This window comes from Notolepis coatsorum, assembly GCF_963971535.1.
Source record: "Notolepis coatsorum genome assembly, chromosome: 2".
Lineage (NCBI taxonomy): Eukaryota > Metazoa > Chordata > Actinopteri > Aulopiformes > Paralepididae > Notolepis > Notolepis coatsorum.
Window position 1 is genome coordinate 175,422,798 of NC_140166.1, and position 23,031 is coordinate 175,445,828.

A 23,031-nucleotide genomic window follows, 5' to 3' on the forward strand; every position below is an offset into this window, starting at 1 on the left:
TGAAGAGGGGAAAAGAAATTATCGAAATTGACCCAGTTTTAGCATTTTTATCAAACATTTTGTTGACCAAACCACAAGCTCCACGCACTTGCATACCGGTATTTTAATTGCATGTTTCATAGCGTGCGTGTGTCATCTTAATGCTGACGTCACGTCAGGTGCAGGGCAGCAGGGGCTCTGAGAGTCACAGGCAGGTAGTGGCAGGAAGCAGAGCCTTGCTACTACTAGCCGAGGAGTGATGAATGAAAATTGATCTGTTTCACCTAACACTATTGCTCCGTGATCATAGCCATTCATCTCTAAAGCTAACCACTATTTGTAACAGCCACAACCACGTTACCATATTTGTAATAATGTAAATCATTGTGTCGTTGTACATATTGTGTATACAACGTTAGCAGCTAACATAGCTTAGCTTGGTAGCCACCGTTCTTGAAACTCCTAACAAAGCCCGAATTAAAATGGTTCTCTCCTCTTTGTATACCTTTGTCCTCACAAGTATTCTGCCAGGGAACTTATGGACACGACAATAACAAGTATTCTGCCAGGGAACTTATGGACACGACAATAGTAGTTATAAGGTGTTTGATCATTGTGTCGTTGTACATATGCACCGAGTGCAGCTAAAGGGGCTATCCACCGAGTGCAGCTAAAGGGGCTATCGTATCAACATGGCGCGACGTGTAGCTAACGTAGCTTGCATGATACGTGTGCAGTGCTTTGCCCCACAGGTTTGAGAAGAGGACCTGCACATTTTACTCATTCCCAAAACTCTTTTACATGCACGACAGTAGCCATAATGCTAACGTTAGCGGGGTAACGTTAGCCAGAGCTATATAGCCAGCTTGGTACTATGACCCGGGGATAAGGTGACAGCCTAACCAGACCAGTAGCGCTGCTGTACTGAAGAACAGGCTGCCTAGTGGTAAATGTAGTTCTTTTTTTACGACATTAAAAACATTATAACTACCTTGTTTCAACCAGTTGCGCAACACTGCCCCGCTCCCAAGTAGCTCACCCCTGACTTTTTTTTTTTTTTTTTAAGCCACAGATTCCGTTGTTTTTTGTTGTTGTTTGTTTGTTTGTTAATTTCAACCACTTCATCCAATTGGACAGAACTTGCCTCCTTTTTTATCTCATTTGTTTTTTCTTGTTGTTACTATACACAGATCTTTTATGTATTTTATTATATTTTTTCAATTTTATTTCTTATTTTTTTCATCCTTTCCTTGTACAGTGTCCTTGAGTCTGAGAAAGGCGCTTCTCTCTTAAAATCCAATCTATTATTATTATTATTAGTTGTAGCTGGTCCATCAAAGTCTCCAACGATTAAACCCATTTGCGTCTTGTAAGGCGTTCATTTGGATCAAGGAAATAGCTTTCTGCACTCGTCAAAACTCCTTGTAGTGGATCAGAAGTAGGGGAAAGATACCAGACGTGACATCATGGCCTTGATAGCTCCGATAAGCTTTTTAATTTGCTCGTGCATGTTATTCGTGCGTGGACCTTTTTAACCATTTCTGAGTGGCATTTCCGGCGTCAAATGGAAAAAAATAAATAATGAAATTATATACCAATGATGTAAACTACCCATAATTGATCAGTAGGGTTTAACCTGCAAGTTGGGCTTTAAGAGGTTAAGGAGGTTAATATTTATTATTATTAACAAATGTTTTATATAATTTCACGACTATTCAAAAATCGACTCCCATCGATGGCGAACAGTTATGTCAGTGAGGTGATTGAGACGTACCTCAGTGTGCCTCGCTGCACTGCCAGCTCCAGCAGGATGGCCAGGGCGAGGTGCTGGTCCTGCAGAGGAATGTTGCCTTTGGCACTAGCAGTTCCGTGTACATCACTGGTCACATGAGGGATATAACAAAATAATAATAAATTTTAAAGTATAATCACACCTCACTCGTACAATCAAAGCCGGTCAAAGCTGTACCGAGATCAGCAACTGACCTGAGGAACTTGGTGGCTCTCTCGACAACCTCCAGCCACACGGAGGACACGGTTCCCTCATCGAACAGGGTGGCCTCCGGCAGAGCGCGCAGAGCGTCCAGGGACTCCTGGAGAAGCTCACTGCACAGATCCGCGTCGTCGCCTGTACAAACGCACGAGAGGTTTGACCAAGGGATTGCAGAGATACTCCACTAAGTAATGTTTGGCAAACATGACAATAGGACAGACCACAGCCAATGAGGATATATTGGATATAAGTAATAGCCCTGCTGTCTGATTGATTCAACAGCCAACATGTCCAGGTGAGACAGGCTTTTCTTTTATTTGTAAATATAAAAAAAAGCTTTTTTCTGCATTGTTGTTGTGAAGCACTTTGGGTTTCCTTGTTTATGAAACGCTAGACCTTTTCAAACTTGACAACATAAACATTCTAAAAGGGGCCCATGTGTATTTCCTGTTGCAGTGTTTCCTAAGACAATAGCCGACAGGCCTAAGCTGTTCCCCTGGCAACACGATTCTAGGGCTGTCTTAAATACTTCGAAGCTTCGTTCGATGGGCATGGGATTCGAATGTGAAAATAAAATTCCCTACACGATTCCATTAAAAAACGAATAACATTTTACTGGACAACCAAAAATTATGCTTACGTAAATATTTGACTAATATTGAAATAGTCAATATTGTTTCAATTCAATGTAGTTTAATTTTCTAGTTGCATTACCTTTGCCCCAATAAATGGAACGCCAATTTTCAATCTTGCTGTTTGCACTCAACAAGAGTACGTTTTTGAATAATATCAGCATATACTGAATTCTAAGGTCCAGTGTGGCAAAATCAACAATAGGCAAATTCTTGCCATGTTTGAGGAACCCTCATATTGGGCTGGATTTGGCACAACCAGCTGTAAATGTGTTTGTTCAGCAGGTGATGTGTGGAAATACGCTCCATAAAAAACAGTCAGAGCGACTATCTGTTTCCCTTCTGCTGTTACGACAGTACAGTACCAGGAATGCAGCCAGAATATGGGCCTGAAGCTCAGGTACGTGTGTGTGCGTGTGGCTCATGTTACAGCAGGGTTACAGAGGAGAGTCGTACACTTTGGTCCCACCCAGTCCCAACAGACTGGCTGCACTCAGCATCGCATCGGTATGCGTGAGAAGGGAAGCATCTTAACTTACCTAGCTAACAAGGACGTTCTCCAAGAACAAAAAGTATCCACTGTGCATTGACCTACGATACAATAATCTCAACAACTCTGCAAAAACAATCGTTCAGTATCAAACATTTAGCTGTTAATAATAACAACCAATTTTGTAGTCGTCATCGTTGGGTTTAATGGGTATAAATAATTCTCTAGAATTCTCTCTGGACAAAAGGTCATCTCTACCTCTCGGTCCACCAACTAGGGGTATATATGGGTGGGTGGTCCAGAGAGTCCAGCTCTCTCACACTGGCTCAATGGGGTATTGTTGGAGTTAGGTGACCCTACACTCATCCCAAAGCTATACAGGGGGGGGGAATTATCAAATAGAGCCCTGTTACACGACCCCCTCGGGTTCAGTGAGACTCTGTCCTTGGCGTCTTCTGGAAGGCTTTCTGAACAGATGAGGCAGGCAGACGCGGTCTCTCCCTCTGGCCCTACGCTACCAAACACACACTATGCACCACCCTGAAGACATTATGCAACGTGTCGTCTTGTTTACAGCGTGGTCCGAGACAGCTGTCAAAACAGATTCATTACGGCATCTGTCAACAGTGCCAGTCCCTCCATGCTACTGAAATGCCACGAGCCTCTGGAGTGGAAGTAATCTGCAGGGTCGTCCTCAAAGAGATCATTGGTCAACAAAAAGTCACAGACGTTTACCGTTAGCTGCGACCATCAGCTGCGACCATCAGCTCCATAGGTCACTCTGTTGGTCAGTCGATAAAAGATTTACCCACCATCTAGCTGCCACATGGCCCTAGGAAGCATGGAGGTCAAGTGTGTGTGTGTGTGTGTGTGTTCATGCCAATTGGCTAAAAGGGGGCATGTCAGTGGGAATAGCCTATCGCTAAAAGGTCACAGCTATTGCAAATATGCGCTTGGGGACTAATTGACGAACACTAACCACTAAGACCACACTGAGCGATTAACACTTTGAATGCCCACCACGACATAACACGTGTTAGCAGCCCGGCCCCTGAATGCCCATCACGACAATTAGCGTGATATTTTTTTTATTAACGATCCGAATTCATATTTCATCAACAGAGTCTACCGTTGGGAAACCAGCTCCACCAGGAGCTCAGATGTGAAAAAAGCGCCCCCTAGGCTTGGGCGGTATCATTTTTTTCACACCGTCATACCTTGATGACATAATACCCCGGTATACGGTATATGAGGGTATGACTTTCATTTATCATCATACATAACGCTTATATTGAAACACGTTGACATTAGGGCCGTTCTTTCAACCTAAAAGTGCACTCTCTTCAACCTCGAGACTAAATTCCTTAGCGACCCGTGTTACCAAGTGTAAACAAACGCGCTGTAAACAAACCAGCGCGCACATTCGATACACGCAGATATGAAACGAGTCATACGGAGCGTATAACGGAGGCTGACATTAGAGCAATATGACTCAAACTCACGACAGTAGTACACAACTACACAGACGCACAAAATGTATTCTGCATTAATAATAATCAAAACCCTGCTTAAGCCATTAAACCAATGTAGTGAATCGCGAAGCCAATACGCACACACAGTCGAACTGGAACGCTTTACCAAACATACACTACCACCAGCATTCATATCTCATACGTTCATCTTCCAATCGCTTAACCATAACATAACTTACTTACCGGTACCAACGTGTCCCAGAGTCTACATTCATGCACGAATCCATTTCAAAACGTTAGAAAAACGCTCCGTTTCCCGATTCCTCAATCATCCAATGTCTGGAAGTGGGCCCATGGTTAATAAACGGTCCATAACCGCATTCTATAGAAGAATAAGTCTTTATTTATCGTGCAGATTAACACATGCAAGACGCAACGGAACATGCGCGTTGCGTCACCTGCTCAGCTGTGCTCTGCTCTGACTGAGAGAGGGAAAGACAGACTGCCCTGCCCTCTGCTGGCGCGTGCTGTGCACTACAGAGTCGGCGCACAGTCTGTGACGTCACGGTATTGAAAATCATACCGTCGGTATTTCGAAATACCCTGGTATACCGTAATACCGCCCAAGCCTAGCGCCCCCTATCGTCTCCCAGATGGTAATGCACCCTTTTGGAATGGACTCAATGAAAATGGATGAGAAAAAAAAACTCCGGAATCCACATTTTACTTCTCACGCATGTAACCGGAGATGATCCCAGTCATTGTGGAGCCTCAGCACAGCGTGTAATATGTGTTTTACATTATGTGGCGTTGGATCAATAAAATTATCGATTTTTGGAATGGCGATCAGGAATTGAAATAATCCATTTGGATACCATCTGATCTCAGGTAAGGAATCTATTTTACCAGTCTTAGGATAATTAGACCCGTTTTCACGGAGATATAAGCTTTTCCCCTATGTGTGATATGGCTGTTTGACTGTGCGAGCGATCAGGAACTAAGAGAATCGATTTTCAGCTCGCGGCACCAGCATGCATACGTACACATATACTATCGATAATCTAGCGTTTATTTGAAAACGATTCATAAATAGGCCGAAAAATGACAACGTTCTAGAATATTACAGTACAGGGCGTTTTATCACAGATTCTTTTTTTCCCCCTTGAAAACGAGGGCTTTTCAAAATGCTATCAAACGGAAATTAACCGATAAAAAAACAATCCGCTTCGACAATGTTGACTGGAAATGGGTCATTGATAATGCGACAGGCAGATTAGACACATAGCCATAATTTAAAACATAGATTAGGCGATATTAATGCTAACATTGAAGTGGATGGTGGGCATTCAAGCACTAAATGTGCGCCCCCTGCTGGGCACTGAAAGTGTTAATTGACTAAACCAACAAAGAGGGCACAGCCCTAGTCATGTGGGATACGCTTACCTGACCTCCAGGCTCTGCGGAGGAAGGCAAAGGCAAAGGACAGCGCCGCTCTGGAGCCGACTCTGGCCAAGCCCTCCACTCCCTTACTGGCCGGACGAGAGCTGGTGAACACAGACAGGGATCAACTCAAGACAGACCCGAGGCTGTGCATTGACTTTTAGAATACATTAAAACACCATCAATCAGTCGATCGAGTGAAATCAAATCATTCATTGGGGCCAAAGCTCGCAGAGAGACCGAGTTAAGAGTGGCACGTCAACCCGTGGCGTACCTCTTGTTGTCGACGGCAGGCACCGGCGGGCTGGGCGGGCCCTTCCAGCGGACCTTGTACTTCTCCTCCATCATGCTGTGGCTGAGGGAGATGAGGTAGCGCTCCAGGATGACCAGGCGCTGGCGGAGCCGCTGGGCGGACAGGGTGCTTTTGGCCATCTGGCCCGAGAGCTTCTGCTGGTCGTCCACCAGGACCATCAGACAGTCCTTCAGCTCGTGTTCATCTGCAGGAGGGTGAGGAAGGAAAACACGGTTAGCGAATGTGACCCGTCAAACCCTGCTTGTTTTCACTTCTATTATATTTCATCTCCTAAAGCAGTGGTTCGCAAAGTGGGGTCCGGAGACCCCCGGGGTTCCTTGAGGAGATTCCGGGAGGTCCCCTGCTAAATTGGAAACGTTTAATTTAACTAATATTTTCTTCACTAAATGGTAAATGTCCACATTTATATAGCGCTTTAGACTTTTATCCAAAGCGCTTTACAATTTGTTCCTCACATTTTACTCATTCACTCATACATTCACTCACATTCACACACCGATGGTGGAGGCAACCATGCATGGTGCCAACCTGCTCAAGGACACTTCAACACGCTGCCCGGGAGGAGCGGGAATCGAACCAGGAACCTCCTCATTACCAGGCAACTGCTCTACCTCCTGAGCAACTGTCGCAACGGTCGCCACTGTCGCCCCCTCTACTAACTAGAAGTTAAAAACTGTGTGGGGGATGTTGTCCTTTCACTCAAGTGACTTCTCTCTGACGCACCCGTTACCAAAGTCTTTTGTTCAGTTGTGTGCAGAAGTCTTTTTCTCGTTAGTAATACGAATGTGAAAATGCATATAAATACTGAGATTAGACACTCCTTGCTATGTCCAAAACACACTGTTCAAGGAAGTCAGCACACATAACATTTATATTCAAATCACAACTGTAATATCTAACTAATTACATTGTGGCTACATTTTTTAATCTCACTTAAGCTCAACTCTAGGCTAAATACTTACTACTGTGCCATAAACCTCAATTTCATATAGCCTACATCCCTGCCATTCCATTACCATGAGTCTGACCTTATCTGACTCCAGAAAGGAATGCTTCAGCATTCTGTATGACAGTGCTGCAGGGGAGACGAGACCAGCCAAAATAGAAGACATCAAATCCACTTAAGCTTCCTATAAGCCAGACTGGAGTTAACCCTTTCCCTGCCCTGGGGTTCTGCAGCCTCCACAGTACAGCCAGACTGGTGTTAACCCTTTCCCTGCCCTGGGGTTCTGCAGCCAGACTGGCGTTAACCCCTTCCCTGCCCTGGGGTTCTGCAGCCTCCACAATGAGGCCAGACTGGCATTAACCCTTTCCCTGCCCTGGGGTTCTGCAGCCAGACTGGCGTTAACCCTTTCCCTGCCCTGGGGTTCTGCAACCTCCACACTAAGGCCAGCTGCCCTTGGCCTTGTCGGGACAGATTATTCCTGCCAGGCACAGTCTCCTACTATTCATTATGTATTATACTCATGGATACATTTCTTTTTAAATAACTAAAGCTTGAATACTGACAAATTCTTGAGCTATAATCTCCTTAACACTTTAACTGCCGAAAACGTGTTTAGGCGTCTTTCCTAGCCATGCTCAAGTTGCCGAGGACGCCGTAACTCGTCTTTAATATCAATATTTCAAAAATCTGTGATCGAAATCATATTTTTCCTCCGCAGCCCTGAGACACAGTGCTGGTCTCCTCTCAACCCTGTAGCGGTTCAAGAGCACCATCTGGTGGCCGATCGGCAGATCGCCCAACAGGAAGTCACCCTTTGATCCGGTAGTACTCATCCAAATGTGGTCCGGCCACTCTCTATAGCTCCCGCGACTCCATCTTGAAACACTGGATAATAGATCGCTCGCCCTAACTCAATAAACAACGTTATTTGGACGTATATACTATTATACAACCTGGAAATGGATCGGATATTTCTACATCCCATAATAGGAATATTTCAGTTCCACGCTCATCGTCCAGCGGCGCGAGGAAGCCACGGTAAGATTAAGCGTTATTCTCTAACGTCTTCTTTACTAACTGCTATGATGAACATATGACCCACATTAGATGAATGGTATAACGTTGCCCACGGAATTATAAACGCCCCCTCGCCCATCCGGTCAACATCAGATGACGTGTAGTAACTTCTAGAAGTACCTCCAGTTGAAATTTATTATCTGGCACAGATCGCTATCAAACTGTATTTCATCATCAATATAATGCATTTGGAGCTATAAATCAAGTTCTGGAGAAATCTGCAGAAAAAGATAAAAACATACTTATACTTTAGACCATATTTTAGTATGAATATGTGAATGAAAAAGTTTAACGTTCATACACCCTGAACAATACATATAGGACATTGAATGGGCCCTAATAATGGCAATCTAGCAATAGAATTTAAAAAGTTATAGCCCTGCAAAGGGGAACTTCTCCATAGACAAATAGAGCTGGCAAGGGATGGTATATCATGAATTTAACCTTCGGCAGTTAAAGTGTTAAAAAAATAAAGGGTCCTGAATGGAGATGTCAACAGACAGAATACCACTGCTTCTAGAAATTACAGCTACACTATGCTCCCCCCCCCCCCTATAGCTCACTGGCTGCAGGACCCTATTTTCACAACAATAGGTCAGGCGTATGCTATATGGGTTGGTCTGCATTCTAGATGGCCAGACCACTCAATGGGAGGAGCAGGAAGTAGGCTATGATGTTTTAATTGTTAACACATTGATTGCCACGCAGTATGCCCATCATTATACCCAGTCTGCCACCGCTGTAAGCCTATGGAGATGTTTACCTTCTTTGCAGGGCTATAACTTTTTAAATATTATAGCTATATCTGCATTACTATGGCCCATTCAACATCGATTATCTATCGTTCCGGATGTGGGAACTTTATATTTTTTCATTCATACATTGTTGTGTTAATATCGTTGAGAATAGGCGGTCAGGTGGCGTAACGGAGATTGCGTTCGTCACCAACCCCGGAGCGGCTGGATTCGCCTGTTCGAATCCAGCTCACAGCTCCGGGGGGTTGTCACCAGCTTGGCTGGCCGTTCACACTAATACAATTGGCAGTATTAGAGGGTGGGAGAAGCTGGCGGGGTGGGTCCGGGTCGTTGTAAACAGCGACTCCTACAGTTCGGTCGGGGCGCCTGCTAAGCGCGGATAGGATCTAAGTGGGATAGTGTGATCCTTCCACACGCTAGGCCCTCTCAGTGAGAATCCGAGCTGCCAGGTGTAAAACGGTTGATTGGCTGGACGTGTGTCGGAGGAAGCACGTGGTAGCCTCCACTCTCCCAGACCGACTGTGGGGGGTAAGTGCGCAGCGACCAGGAAGGGGATTGGGAATTGGCATAACGACTAACATTGGGATGGGAGAAAAATCGGAGGAAAAAGGAGGGGAAAAAAAATATCGTTGAGAATATAAGTATGTTTTTAAGCTTTTCTGCTGTAATTCCAAAAACGCTAGTTATAGGCCCTGACGCATATGATAGATTATCGATTGGCGTTTCTTTCCTATACACGCTATATTAAAAAATTCAAATGTATATGATCGGTATACATTATGCTTCATCATGCGTGAAGGAAAGGGGGGGGGGGTGTTTATAATTCCTTGATCGTCAGTAACGGCTTTATTTAGTATGGGTTGATATATTGATCAGACTGATTGCAAACAAAGAAATGGACAATCGGGCTGAAAATAACGTTAGTGTCCTCTTACCGTTCGCCGATGAGACTGGAGGAAAAATATCCCAATTATTTGACGTCGATCTCCTAGATCCATTTCCGGTTTGTATGACGCAATAAACGCCGAAATCATATCGATTATTGCATTTCGAAAGCGATCCAAATGCACTCTAGTGTGTATATTGATCCACGCCACAATATATCTCTGGCGGAGGAATTTCCTCGATGCACCGATCGCCACTTCCGGTTTGGCGTGAGTGTAACTCGCCCGACCATCCACCAGGTGGCGGTATTGAGGCGTTGCAATGTCAGGACAGTGTGCAGCTGCAGTCCGGAGGGAGGCTGGATGAATTATGAATGCCATGGCGAAAAAATTAAATATTGATCCCAAAAACGAGTTACGCCGTTGTTGGCCTTCAACGCATGGCGGGCAATAACGATTTACGCCGTTTATGGCGCACAATGTGTTAAGCATCAATGACGTGACGAGAGCAATGCAATTACACTCACCCTCTTCCTGCTCTCCTGCAGACTAGCAATGCCAATGACACATGTATCAGTCATCATCAGAAATAGGCTGTGTGGCTTTGCTGGGTCTGTCACTGAAACCATGCAACATTTTGAGCTAATAAAATCAAGGACTGATGCAAGGTTAAATTTTTTATTTAAATAATAATAATGATTAAAGGAAAACAATAAATTATATATATATTATATATATACACACACACATTTAAAAAGCAAGCAGCTTCTCCCAAGTAAGAGCCAAACATGTGATTGGCAAGGATCCCCCCAGTGGGGCCCCCTGACCCTGCCATATGCCTATCTCCTACTATCACATAGCCCCACCCGGCCCTGCCGCTAAAAACACAGCCCGGGCCAAACAGGTTTCCTACATTATAGAGAGAGGCTAGCCGTACTGCCTCTGGACGGCTGAGGAGTCAAAATAACCACTCTGGCCTGCAGAAGATCTGGAGTAGTCATCCGAGTCCTCCCACACCTCACATGCCAACAAGCAAAACACCAGCAGAGTCAGGGTGGATAAATAGATGGAGAGAGAGAGAGGACACAGCCGTGTGCTGAAAGGGTTTAGCATTTCAATTTCTCAAGACATGAGTCCATCTGCTTCCTGAAACCGAACCATGGGAATCTCTTTTGCTCGGAGATAGTGTGTGTGTGTGTTTGGGGGGAGGCGGGGGGGGTAACAAATGCCCACAATAAGAGAAGAGGCATTTTTTCTAATTAGCTTGTTATATTTCTGGCTCACTCTCAATAATACTCAATCTTATTTTTTTGTTAATGAAAAAAAACAGATCAAGGCAATTGGCAAACTGTGTTTGTCCGAGGAAAACAACAGTTGTGATTGGAGGATCAGGAAAAGAGGACAGGGGTTTGAGATTCTGTAGGTCCACTCACCTGGCTGCCGCCCCCAGTCCCAGGTCTCGATGATGGAGTGATGGACAGACGTCGACACCTCCTCCTCCTCTTTCTTCTCTCGATCGTTGGACTCATCCTTCTTCTGGGTGCCGACGCAGGCGGGGCAATCTTCTAGAGAGTTGACAAGTAATGTTAATATTAGTGTACAGACCTTTATAGATATCAATACTGGTGTGGGATTTTGGGGCCGACATCAGCCTAAAAACAGGGTACCGGTATAGGAAGAATTTCAATTCTGAAATCAGTTATCAAAAGCTACGTGTTGGCGGCTAGGTGGTGCAGTGGGCAAGGCGCTCACCACCAATGCAGGAGACGTCATTGTTTCTGCTGCTACTTTGCACACACTATATCCATATTGTGAATACCGGTATTATAATTTAGAGGTATTTTATCATAGTTTCTGCTGCCAATGTGCTCACACTACATCCATACAGTGATTATTGTATTTTATTACATGGCGTTTTCACATTCGCCGAAATGCTTGCTTGTGATTGGTCAATAGCCCCCGACAGCGGTGAATTATTTTTCGATAACCACCGGTGATTATTGTTTTTCGCAGCTGGAGTAATCAAGCCCCACTGACACACACTGTTTCAGTGCAGCCAATCAGACACACCTGCCGGGCTGCCCGCGATAATAATAATCACTTTATTTGGGCTGACAGAGCCACAGAACAACTGCGATTTGTCAAATGAATTAGGTATATTGTTAGTAAGTTAGCCATGTAATAAGCGGGATAATGTATAGCTATACTCGGTCATCATCGCAAAATAATTGACCTTCACTGACGTTTAAAACACCTCGCCGAGGCGGCTCGGTATTTTAAACTCCGTGTCGGTCAATTATTTTGCGACAATGACCTCGTAGCTATACATTATCCCTTACATAATTGAGAGCTATTTATCATTATTTCTGCTGTTATTTGTATGCCATTTATATTGCTTCTATTTGATCCTATTTTATTGATGTCGTTGTTGCAAGGCTGAGGAACCAAGACAAAAGAATTTCAATATTTTATGCTTGTGAAAATACAAGGTAGGTAGTTATGATTAATATGATTACAGTGTAGGGCAGTTGTAGACAGTGAAAGCAGAAGGTAGGTATAAATTGAGTATATGAAAAAGAGTTCAAAGTTCCTACAGTATGGTAATGATAATCACATATTGGGAGCTGGTGTGTGGAGAATTGACCTATCTCAAACCCTGCCCTCTTTTCTTGACCCAAATTGCATCATATTGTTCACAGGAACCTGCCGAGGTTTGTTTTGTTTCCGCAGATGGTGTGTGTCTGTACCGATCACAAATACCACCAACCTGGTTGTGTGGCAATAAAGGTATCTTGTATCTTGTGTATCGCCTGTCGCCTTAAAGGTGCTATAGATATCATTCAGCCACTAGATGTCACACTAGAGCACCAGCATGTAATTTATCCAATCAGGTACATTCCATGTGGGGAAATGGGAAGTAGGGAGGGGATACGTGCCAGCAATAAACAACAATCAATCATTTCTGGGGGGAAAAGCAATAATTTTATTCTGCACCTTTCTAGAAGCTCTGTGGATGTATTATTTATTTGTAATGATTACTCTACATAACAATTGTATCTATAGCACCTTTAACAAATTGAGTGCCAGCCATGAGAAATCTCGTTATTTCATGTCATGCGTTGAGTGCCAAAAACGAGAAATCTCGTTATTTAATCGTTTTTTTTATTCGCGATTTCCATTGATTTTTCATCAATCTAGCCTCACGTCAATATTGGGGATCTATCTGAGCTCGAACAGGGAAAATACCACCCCCCATCGTCTCTCCGGATGGTATTGCACCCATTGGATTGGACTGAATGAAATGGAAGGGGGAAAAAAAAGAGTCCGGAATCCACATTTTACTTGTCAGGCATGTAACCGGAGACGATCCCATTCATTGCCGAGCCGCAGAACAGCGTGGAATATGTGTTTCCGTTTATTTGAAAACGATTCATAAATAGGCCGAAAAATGACAACGTGTTTTGTGTATTCCACTAAAGCGCGATTCCTGCAGAATCACATTTTTTCTGGAAATTTCCAAAAACGAACGTTTTTTAAAATGGTATAAAACGGAAATGTACCGATTAAAAAACAATCCGTTTCGACAATGTTGACTGCAAACAAGTCATTGATAAGCGACGGGCGTATTAGACACATAGCCATAATTTAAAGGTGACATGCATTATAAATGTCATTTTCAGTCTCTAGCATTGTATTATAGTAATAGGAGTTAGTATCAATGTGTTTTTGACCATATTGGCGGATTGCTCTCATTCAGCTCAGACCATTTCCTGCTTGATTTAATTAGGTCGTTCTGATTTGAGGCGCATGCTGACGTCAGTGGGCGCTGGGTAAGCCGACAGCCCACACAGCGATAGCAGAGCGAGTGGAAACCACTTCCTCAAACTGCGAGGCAGATAGTGAAACCCGACACCTAGACTGCATGCACTCTGCGAGGGAGAGAGAGAGATAGAGAGGGAGAGAGAGATAGAGAGGGAGAGAGAGAGGGAGACAGCGTTTCATTCTCAGTCCCGCTGAGTCCGGGGCTCTCACTCTCTCTCCCTCTCTCCCTCTCTCTCTCTCTCTCTCTCTCTCTCTCTCTCTCTCTTTCCCCTCCCCCCTCTCTCTCTCTCTCTGTCTACCAGTCGCAGACTCTGTGGATGACTGCCACTGAAAGTGCTTATGGGCGGAGCCCAGCCAATATCAGCCTGAAATATTGAGGCTGGAAAATTATGCTTTTGAGTACTCCATTAGAAATATAAAACAATGATTTTTTTTTTAATAAACCTTACAGATGTCTTCCATAGACTCACAGGAATTGTGTAAAGTTGCCCAAATAGTGCTAGGAATAGCAATGCAGGTCCCCTTTAAGATATAGTTTATGCGTTTGCAAATGTGCTCGTCCCCTCCCATTGACTACAGCGCTGGCACTCAAGCGCTAAATCGTGCGCCCCCTGCTGGCACTCAAAGTGTTAAGGGGCTGATGGGCGTCGAAGAAGAAGAGTCTTTACCTGGGTGAGCTGATTCCTCTCCATTGAATGTTATCTCTTCATCCTTCACCATTTCATTCCACATCTCACTCAGCCCCTCTGGAGAGAATGCTCGCTGTAGAGCAAGAGAGAGAGAGCGAAAAAGAGAGTGAGAGGGAGGGAGAGCATGAATTACACATGCAATTTTAACATAGTTGTCAGCGTAGTCAAACAGAGTATCAACCGCACAGCACACATTTGACCCACAAGCCTCTAAAAATACTTGACGCAAACACCACAACAACAACAACAACTCTGTCGTCTTCTAGAGTAAACGACAGATAACAGCGACTTGCAATGGGCCTGGTCTACAAGATACACTACGCCAGGGGTTCCCAAACTTTTCAGGCTGCGACCCCCAAATAAGTCAGAGAGCCGCGACCCCCACTATTATAGGAGGTAAAAGAAAAAAAATATATATATATATACATATATATATTTTATTTTTTTATAAATGGAAATGTATGGTTGAAACATGCAAACGTTCAAACACACACACACTAATAAGCATTGGAGGCTTTTAACCAGGGCCGGACTGGGGAAATCATTCAGGCCAGGAAATATAGTGCAAAATATAGCCCCAGTCAGGCCACTTTTTAAGCAGGGGGTCTGGGGAATTTTTTTATTTGTACCCTTTAAATGCCAGTGTTTGTGATGGCATCACAAATTATTGTTAAAAAACAGGCTAGCATATGTATGATTAGCAACAACACAGATTTTTATGGATTTTCAGTTTTTTTGTAATTGATCAAAAATACAGCCCTGATCATAACACCACATATTCATTTTATAATTCTAACCCTTTAAATGCCAGTGTGTGTGATGGCATATATTTGCAATATATCAAATGCAAAGTAGATTTTTCTGGCGGGGATTATTACAGGCTAGCATGTGTCAATGATTAGCAGTTTTTTGTAAGGGTCCCGCCTCCACCAATCACATGCGGCTCCCTTGTGTGTGTGTGAGAGCAAGAGAGAGAGATAGTTCTCCAACTTGTGTGAGTTGCAGTGATCTCCTGGTTGTTCCCCACTAGGCTTGGGCGGTATGACGGTATTACAATATACCGGGGTATTTCGAAATACCGACGGTATTGAAAATCAATACCGTTGTCACCGTCAAAATCACAGATGCGCTTCAGCTTCTATTACAGTGAAACTGAGTTTTGAGTGTAGTGCACACACTGAGTGTAGTGCACACACGCGCCAGCAGAGGGCGAGACCAGTCTAGTGGAGCGAGTGGGTCACAACGGTCTTCACGTTTTACGGTAATGTAAAGTGCTGTGAAAATACCGTAAAGCGTTGTGACGAGAGTTGATGTGTGTTGTTGTGGAGTGGTGCGCTGGTGGAGCAAGCAAATACTCTGTCCCTTATTATATGTGAACTAAAGAGTACAAGGTTTACACAACAGCCCCCACCCGCCTTTTTATTGTATTTGTATCGTCCTGTACTATCCGCTGTCAGCTGTTTATCTCTCTGTGAGCTTGATTAATTAGCGTTAGCTCACGCTAAGTAGCGTTAGCTCTGCGGCTAATCTTAGATTACCCTGAACTAAATCAATCATATCAATGACTAGGTATTCGAGTAGTTTTCACTGCACATAGAAGTAGCCAAACAACGGGAGCATTTCGGGAGCATATGACCAAAACCCAGGCAATTTCTAGCCCTTAAGGAATCAAATAGTCTGCCATGGCTATAGGCTAAGATGCTAACGCTAAAACGGTGCGGGCTTCTACCGGTGCGGGACTACCATTCTGAGAGCTGACGATGATTTGTTTACTTGGTTACACGTAAACCCCCCCCCCCCCCCCCCCCGCTGATGAAAATGAACGTCATACCGTCAAATACCGTGCACCGGGGTGTTATAACATAAAGGTTTGCCGGTGTGAAAAAAAGGATACCGCCCAAGCCTATTCCCCACCTAGGTTATCTAACTATTGCGCTGGTGCAACTAGAAACACTGGCCTGGCCTGCTTCTAAGTTCAGTGACCTGACTGCATAAAAAAATATATATATATATTTAATATTTTTTGGATTTTCTTAATCAAAAAAGGAATATGAATCCCTACCCTCCTTCAAAACCACTCTCAAAGAGCACCTAGGGGTGGCTGCAATTAGAAACTGGCCCCGGTAAATGTCAAAATCCCCCACCCCACCCAACCCCCTCTAATGTAGTTTCTTCCCTTCGGATTTCTATTTTTTTTTCTTTTCTTTTTTTATTGTGTTCTCTCTTTCTTACACAGTACCATATATTTGTATGTCTGTCTTGTATGTCATAAATGTCTTGATGAATTGAAAATGGAGGACCCTTATGTAAACAAGACAAAGGTATTTTTCTGGTCTTCACCCTCTTAGCAGTTTGTTAGTATTGAGCTGTACTGTACCCATTCTGCAATCTGTTAATAAAGTTTTCAATCAATCAATCAGCAGCAGCCCCAGACAGTCAGTAGATTTACTCGACAATAAGACGACTTCAAAGACAATATAGTGCTCATAACATGATATTTCATAAACGTATATGCAAAAGTATATATGAAAAAGTGGCATAAGAGAATACTTCATAATGTTTCATGCAATTAAAAGGTAAATATTTATATTTAACACTATGAGTGCCGACGACGTGAAATGTAGTTTTTTTTTTATTAGCGATCTGAATTCATATTTCATCAACCGAGTCTCCCGTTGGTACAGCAGACCCTCTAGGAGCTCAGATGGGGAAATACCGCCCCCTATCGTCTATCCCTGTGTAACTGCAGCCCATTCGATTATACTGGGAGATCCCTGTGGGGGGAGCCTACTGGCTCCATTATGCTGGCGATGGATCTGATGAACATGGAAGTGATCGCGAGTTGGAAAGCAGTGTGGAATATATATTTACAGCAGCCAATAATCAATCAATAAACGCGATCGATATTTGGAATGGCGATCAGGAATTGGAATAATCTTTTTGGAGAACATCTGATCTAAGGTAAGGAGTCTATGTTACCAGTTTTAGGATAATCAGAGCTGTATTCACTGAGATATCAGCATGTGCCTTGTGTGTGTATGTGTGTGTGTGTGTGTGCGTGTGTGATGTTGAGGAAATGAGAGAATAGATTTTTCAGCCCGCTTCTATAGCGTGCATAAGTACACATATACTATCGATAATCTAGCGTTTATTTGAAAACGATTCATAAATAGGCCGACAAATGACAACGTGTCTAGTGTATTCGAGAATATTCCAATAAATGCCATTTATGGGGGAATCTTTCAATTTTCCGGAAATTTTCGAGAGAACGATAGCTTTTCGAAATGCTATAAAAAGGATATGAACAGATTAAAAAACAATCCGTTTCGACAATGTTGACTGCAAACAAGTCATTGATAAGCGACGGGCAGATTAGACACATAGCCATAATTTAAAACATAGATTATGTGTTTTTTAACGCCAACATTGAAGTGGATGATGGCATTCAAGGGGGTAAAAGGAAAACAAGGCCGGCACTGATAGTGTTAATACACATGATGCACACACACCTTTACAATGTTTTGTTTACCAGTAGGATGTTATAACATTGCTAATAATAAAAATGATTATTATTTTCTCACAGTAGTGTGTGTGTATTTTTGGCTAATGTGGATAGAAAACAGTACTGTGCAAAAGTCAAGAGTTTTTATATAAATTGTCTTAGATGTTAATAAAAAAAATTGTATTAGTGTGTCAGTAGACTACTCTTAACTTTGTGGTTTAATGCAGACATATGTTGCAGGGACTATTATAATCATGTTGGCGTGACTATATGCATCAAAGGGTTAAATCAAGCATTTTAAGTGCTTTAGAGGAAATGTCAAAATATTGCAATATATATTGTGCGTCGTGATATAGCCTAAATATATTGCGATATCATTTAGAGGCCATATCACCCAGCCCTAGTCAGGGTTCCCACTCTTTTTGAAAAAAAACTTTTCCAAGACATTTCCAGGAGATTTTCTTGACAATCCAGGACAGCACATGCTCACAAACGGTCATATAAATTACAGATAGGCCTAGTATTGACAGATTTAACCCCAGTTTTATTCCTCCTTTTTTAATTATGCAGGGTTCATGATTAAGTGCCTCACGTCTCACTGCTACACCAGTCACAAAATGTAAGTTTTGTAGTCATTGCGGACCTTTGCGGTTAGGATTTTACAGCACTTTAAATAAGAGGAGAATAAGCATGTGCTTGTCAGATACCATGGTGGACCAAATTGGGCAGCACTGCTATAATCCTACCAACAGTTGAGTTTCAAACAAAATACACACCTACGGGCTAAAATACAATAAAACATTTCCAGGACAACGTAAGATCTTTTCCAGGATATTTGGACATTTTTGTCAATTTTCCATGACTGGAAATCTAGTCTTTGAATTTCCAGGTTTTCCAGGACAAGTGGGAACCAGTTTTGGGGCTATGGTGGTTACATCACCCTACAACCTTATTGTTTTGTGACAGAAACTGCAGGTTTATGTTAAAAGCCTACTATTTTGTACTATCATGACACAGAACAATGCAGCTTCAAAGACTGACTCGATTAAGAAAATATTCCATATTTTGTAAAGTACTATAAGCTTAAAATGGCCTGCTACAAAATAATAAATGGAAATACTGTAAATGAAAAAGTAAGCCATAGGCACTGGAGCTTCATCTTTACAGTAAACGAAGGATTAACAGTAACTGTAATGTTCCCACTGCTTCATAGATTCAGTTGTGTTGTAAACTGGAATCCATCTTTCTTTTTATACAGTATGTACTGTATACATGTTGGATATTAATTGAACCCTTACACTGAAGAACCATATGTGTCTTTTTTGGTCCGTTAGTTCAAATCAATTAATCTTGAAATCATATTGTGTGTATGTGAAATTTCACAAGAACCTACTCAACCTCTACTGTTAACTATGAGTACACAACAACATACGTCTTTGTTTTTTTTATCCACTTTTTCTCCTCCTATTTTTCTTGTATTTTCATCCCATCCCAATTTTAGTCGTTATGCCAATTCCCACCTCCCCTTCCTGGTTGTTGCGCGCATTTGCCCCCTACTTGCTGGTCTAGGGAGCCCTGAAGTCTATCACATGCTTCCTCCGATACATAGGAGACAGCCAGCAGCCTCTTTTCACCTGGCAGCGAGGACTCTCATTGGGTGAGTGTAACACGTGGGAGGGCACACTACCTCACCCAGATCCCTTCCTCGCTGTGCAGGCGCCCTGACCGAACTGTAGGAGTCGCTGTTTACAACGACCAGATTACCACCCACCGGCTTTCCTCCCGCTGACACTGCCAATTGTGTCAGTATGACGACCGGCCAAGCCGGAGGCACCGCTGACAGCTGGATTCGATACCAGTGTCTCTGCGGTGGTAGACAGACGCTTAGTCCGCTGCACTACCCGGCCGCCAACATACGTCTTTGTAACATCTTTAGATATTAACATCTTTAGATAATAAAGTTGAAAAACATTGTCACTCTGAAAGCAAAGTTAAATGGTTCTTTGTCTGAGGTACACCATTACAATTTAAAGTAAATGTAATTTGTTTGCACATTTGAGTCCATTCACAGCCCATCCTCACCGTCTCATCTGTCTTTCTTTAATCTTCCTCCCTGTTGCCTGAAAGCTAGCTCATAATAAATCACAGTGTTGGATCTCAGTGGTCGGTGGCCATCAGCCCAACTCTATTGGCATACGTTCATGCACAACATTGCATCAGGAAGATATACCGAGAAGCGGAAAGCCAACTCATGCTGTCAAGGATCTTGGTTTCAAATGTCAATAACATGCGACATAAAACACGATACCAGCCCAGACATGCAACCCCCGTCTGTGTTATCTTCGGGTAGAGGGAGAGCTCCAAGGCTTGGGGATATAGCCTAGCCTACACATTAAACCCATTTAGCCCCAATTTGGCCATCCTAACAGTTCGGAAAAGTGGGTCCTTTTACAATGTTATTGTTCTCACTTTGAAACCATCTATAGGCTACATCCCTCTGCTTTGGCCTGTCAGTATTCTAGAACGTGTGCATGTGCACAAATGTGCACTAACATTGGCAATTTTGGCATACAGTATGTTCTAATTCTGTAGAATGCTAGGCAAGTAGGTAGAGCTGGACGATTTTTTTTTAATAAATTACAATGTCATATGACTTTTTTTTAATGTCTTTGTTTTATAATACAATTTACATTGTGCCATTTAATTTAAGTCTATTTTCTTTTACTTTAATATTGTTGCAAGGAACCATTTTTTTTACTAACTTGAAAAAAACGCTTTGCCCAATATGTATAATATCATAGGTGACGGTATTATAAAAATAGATACCTTTGCGTGGATCCATGATGGTATACCATCAAATTCGGTATACCTACCAGCCCTACAAGTAGTGTTGCAGATATTTCCATGTGATCAGGTTTTAATTATAATATGACAAGGCTTTCTCTGGGTTTTCCAACTAATTAACCAACAGACTAATTAATCATTTATAACAATAATAGGCTATTGCTATTTTTGCCCAAAGGGTTTCTTTTTGACAGTCTCATGATTTGTGCATAAGGCTGACTGTGTTAAGGATCTTTGTAGAGTTTGGTTGTTTAATATGTGATGCTCCATCTTTGCCCCATCATGTAGTGTGTGCCGGGTGCCCTGTTCTGACAGCGCACCAATTATTTTGGAAAAGGCCATTGTTTAGTTTAGTTAAAATGGCCTTCCCTTTTCAACATCCATTCAGATTTAAAAATTCCTTGTCCTCAATTCCCCACATAACTCAGTACCACTGAGACTGGCAACAGTCTAATAATGGCAACAAGCAGCTATAAGAATCCTTGTGCAATACTAGGTCATGACTCATATGTGTGAAAACAAACAGCACAGTAGTGTTTGCATCCCCATAATACTGTCACAGTATTTAGCACTTTGAGCTGCAATTCTTGTATGAAAGGTGCTATACAAATAAAGTGTATTATTATTATTAATTTGTATTAGGATCCCCATTAGCTGACGCCATGATGACAGCTAGTCTGACTGGGAAGCAATGGTTGTGTCAATGAATGGATCTATGGGAATATGAATGTGTACAGAGGCAAAAATATAGGCTACTTAACGGATGAAGTATCATGTTCTTTTTATCCTTAGAAATCTTGAGGTGCCATTCCTTTGAGGCCATCCTCTGTCTGTAACTCAACTTACCTGCAAGTCTATCTTCAGCCATTTGTCATGAAATCTTAGCTGAGCATCGAGGGTATAAAATGGAGAAGGCATCCTTCCCTGTGCTCTCCTGGCTGCAGACGCAGCCAACCTGCAAAACAAAGCACTTCTGAAATTCTGTCTACGTTATCACACAAGGCATACTGTAAGAAGGGCCTTAACTGAATACTATTATGCATGTAACGTTGAAGCTTTCTTTAGTAGATGGAAATGTAGTCATTGCACAATTAGTACATTAGTAGTATGATGATAGCCATCTAGTTAGCTTGGTAGTTGGTACTAATACACTTCCATACTGTATTCGTACATTTCGTTCGCGCTGAGGTTAACCTTGTAAAGCAGCCAGTGTTCACTACGGAACATAACGTTATTAACGTTAGGCACATAACGTTACAAAGCCAACATTAACTAGTCAACTAACAGTTAGGTATATTTACATAATTCAGTATGAGGCCAGGTATGTTTACCTTTACCCTTAGTATAAATATAGCCCCACACACACATTAAGCAGTCCCCACTCCCCACATTTAACTTGTTGTGAATTCAACTAACGTTACACGTGATTGCAGTTACGATTCTTATTAAAAAGGCAACGGCAGACATGGATGGAACATCAAACAATCGCTGCAAGTAACGTGTAGGATTAACGTCATCTAGCTGTTAGCTCAATAATTAGCCACGTTAGCTAGCTTCACAACACACCACTGACGCTAGTCTAACCTGCTATCATCATCATCATCATCATCATCCAGACGTCGGATGACAAGCTGCCTAGGATATGGCACTGGGCTAGTGCAGATACAATTATTGTTAAACGCATCAGCACATAAACACAGCATCAATCACTCCGATAAACGTTAGCTAACCTAGGTAACTAGCTGGCGTTAATGTTAGCTAGCTAACTAGCTAGCTTGACAGCTAACGCCTGCACCCATCATCATCACCCAGACGTCGGCGAACAAACAGCTGTGAAATGATGGTATGACACTGAATCCGATGAGACACAATATCACGGCATGATCAACAGTGCTGCAAGGAACATGTCGATTTGACAGATAAACTGGATAATAAATTACCTGCAGTCTTTTCTTATGCTATGCCCGTCCCTTCACTTGCTTTGGTGCATTACGAAGTCGTTCATATTGGACTTGATTGACAGGTCGCGGACCGGGGCACGAGGCATGGAAACAAATGACGTCGCGATATCTGGCGCTTCGATGCGATTGATTTAAATCACTTGAAGCCGCGGAGATGGGGTTTCGAGTTTTAGAGATGCTTTCCTGGCTATGGGCAAAACACCGCTCACTCGCACTAGCCTATTACACAAAC

The 23,031-nt window shown here is 42.8% G+C and overlaps 1 protein-coding gene across 4 annotated transcripts in view; it reads right to left on the reverse strand.

Moving 5' to 3' along the window:
* The window catches only part of herc2 (HECT and RLD domain containing E3 ubiquitin protein ligase 2), a 190,210-nt gene extending 167,369 nt beyond the window's left edge, over window positions 1-22,841 (reverse strand). For all 4 annotated transcript variants that reach the window (XM_084309199.1, XM_084309200.1, XM_084309201.1 and 1 more), the window contains exons 1-8: window positions 22,779-22,841; window positions 21,685-21,793; window positions 14,472-14,565; window positions 11,415-11,546; window positions 6,281-6,503; window positions 6,010-6,110; window positions 1,966-2,107; window positions 1,754-1,858 (exon numbers count right to left, since the gene is read on the reverse strand). In XM_084309199.1, the coding sequence (XP_084165325.1) occupies window positions 1,754-1,858; window positions 1,966-2,107; window positions 6,010-6,110; window positions 6,281-6,503; window positions 11,415-11,546; window positions 14,472-14,565; window positions 21,685-21,756 (869 nt within the window). In that variant the 5' untranslated portion in view covers window positions 21,757-21,793; window positions 22,779-22,841. The remainder of the gene's footprint in view (window positions 1-1,753; window positions 1,859-1,965; window positions 2,108-6,009; window positions 6,111-6,280; window positions 6,504-11,414; window positions 11,547-14,471; window positions 14,566-21,684; window positions 21,794-22,778) is intronic.
* Window positions 22,842-23,031: the final 190 nt, after the last annotated feature.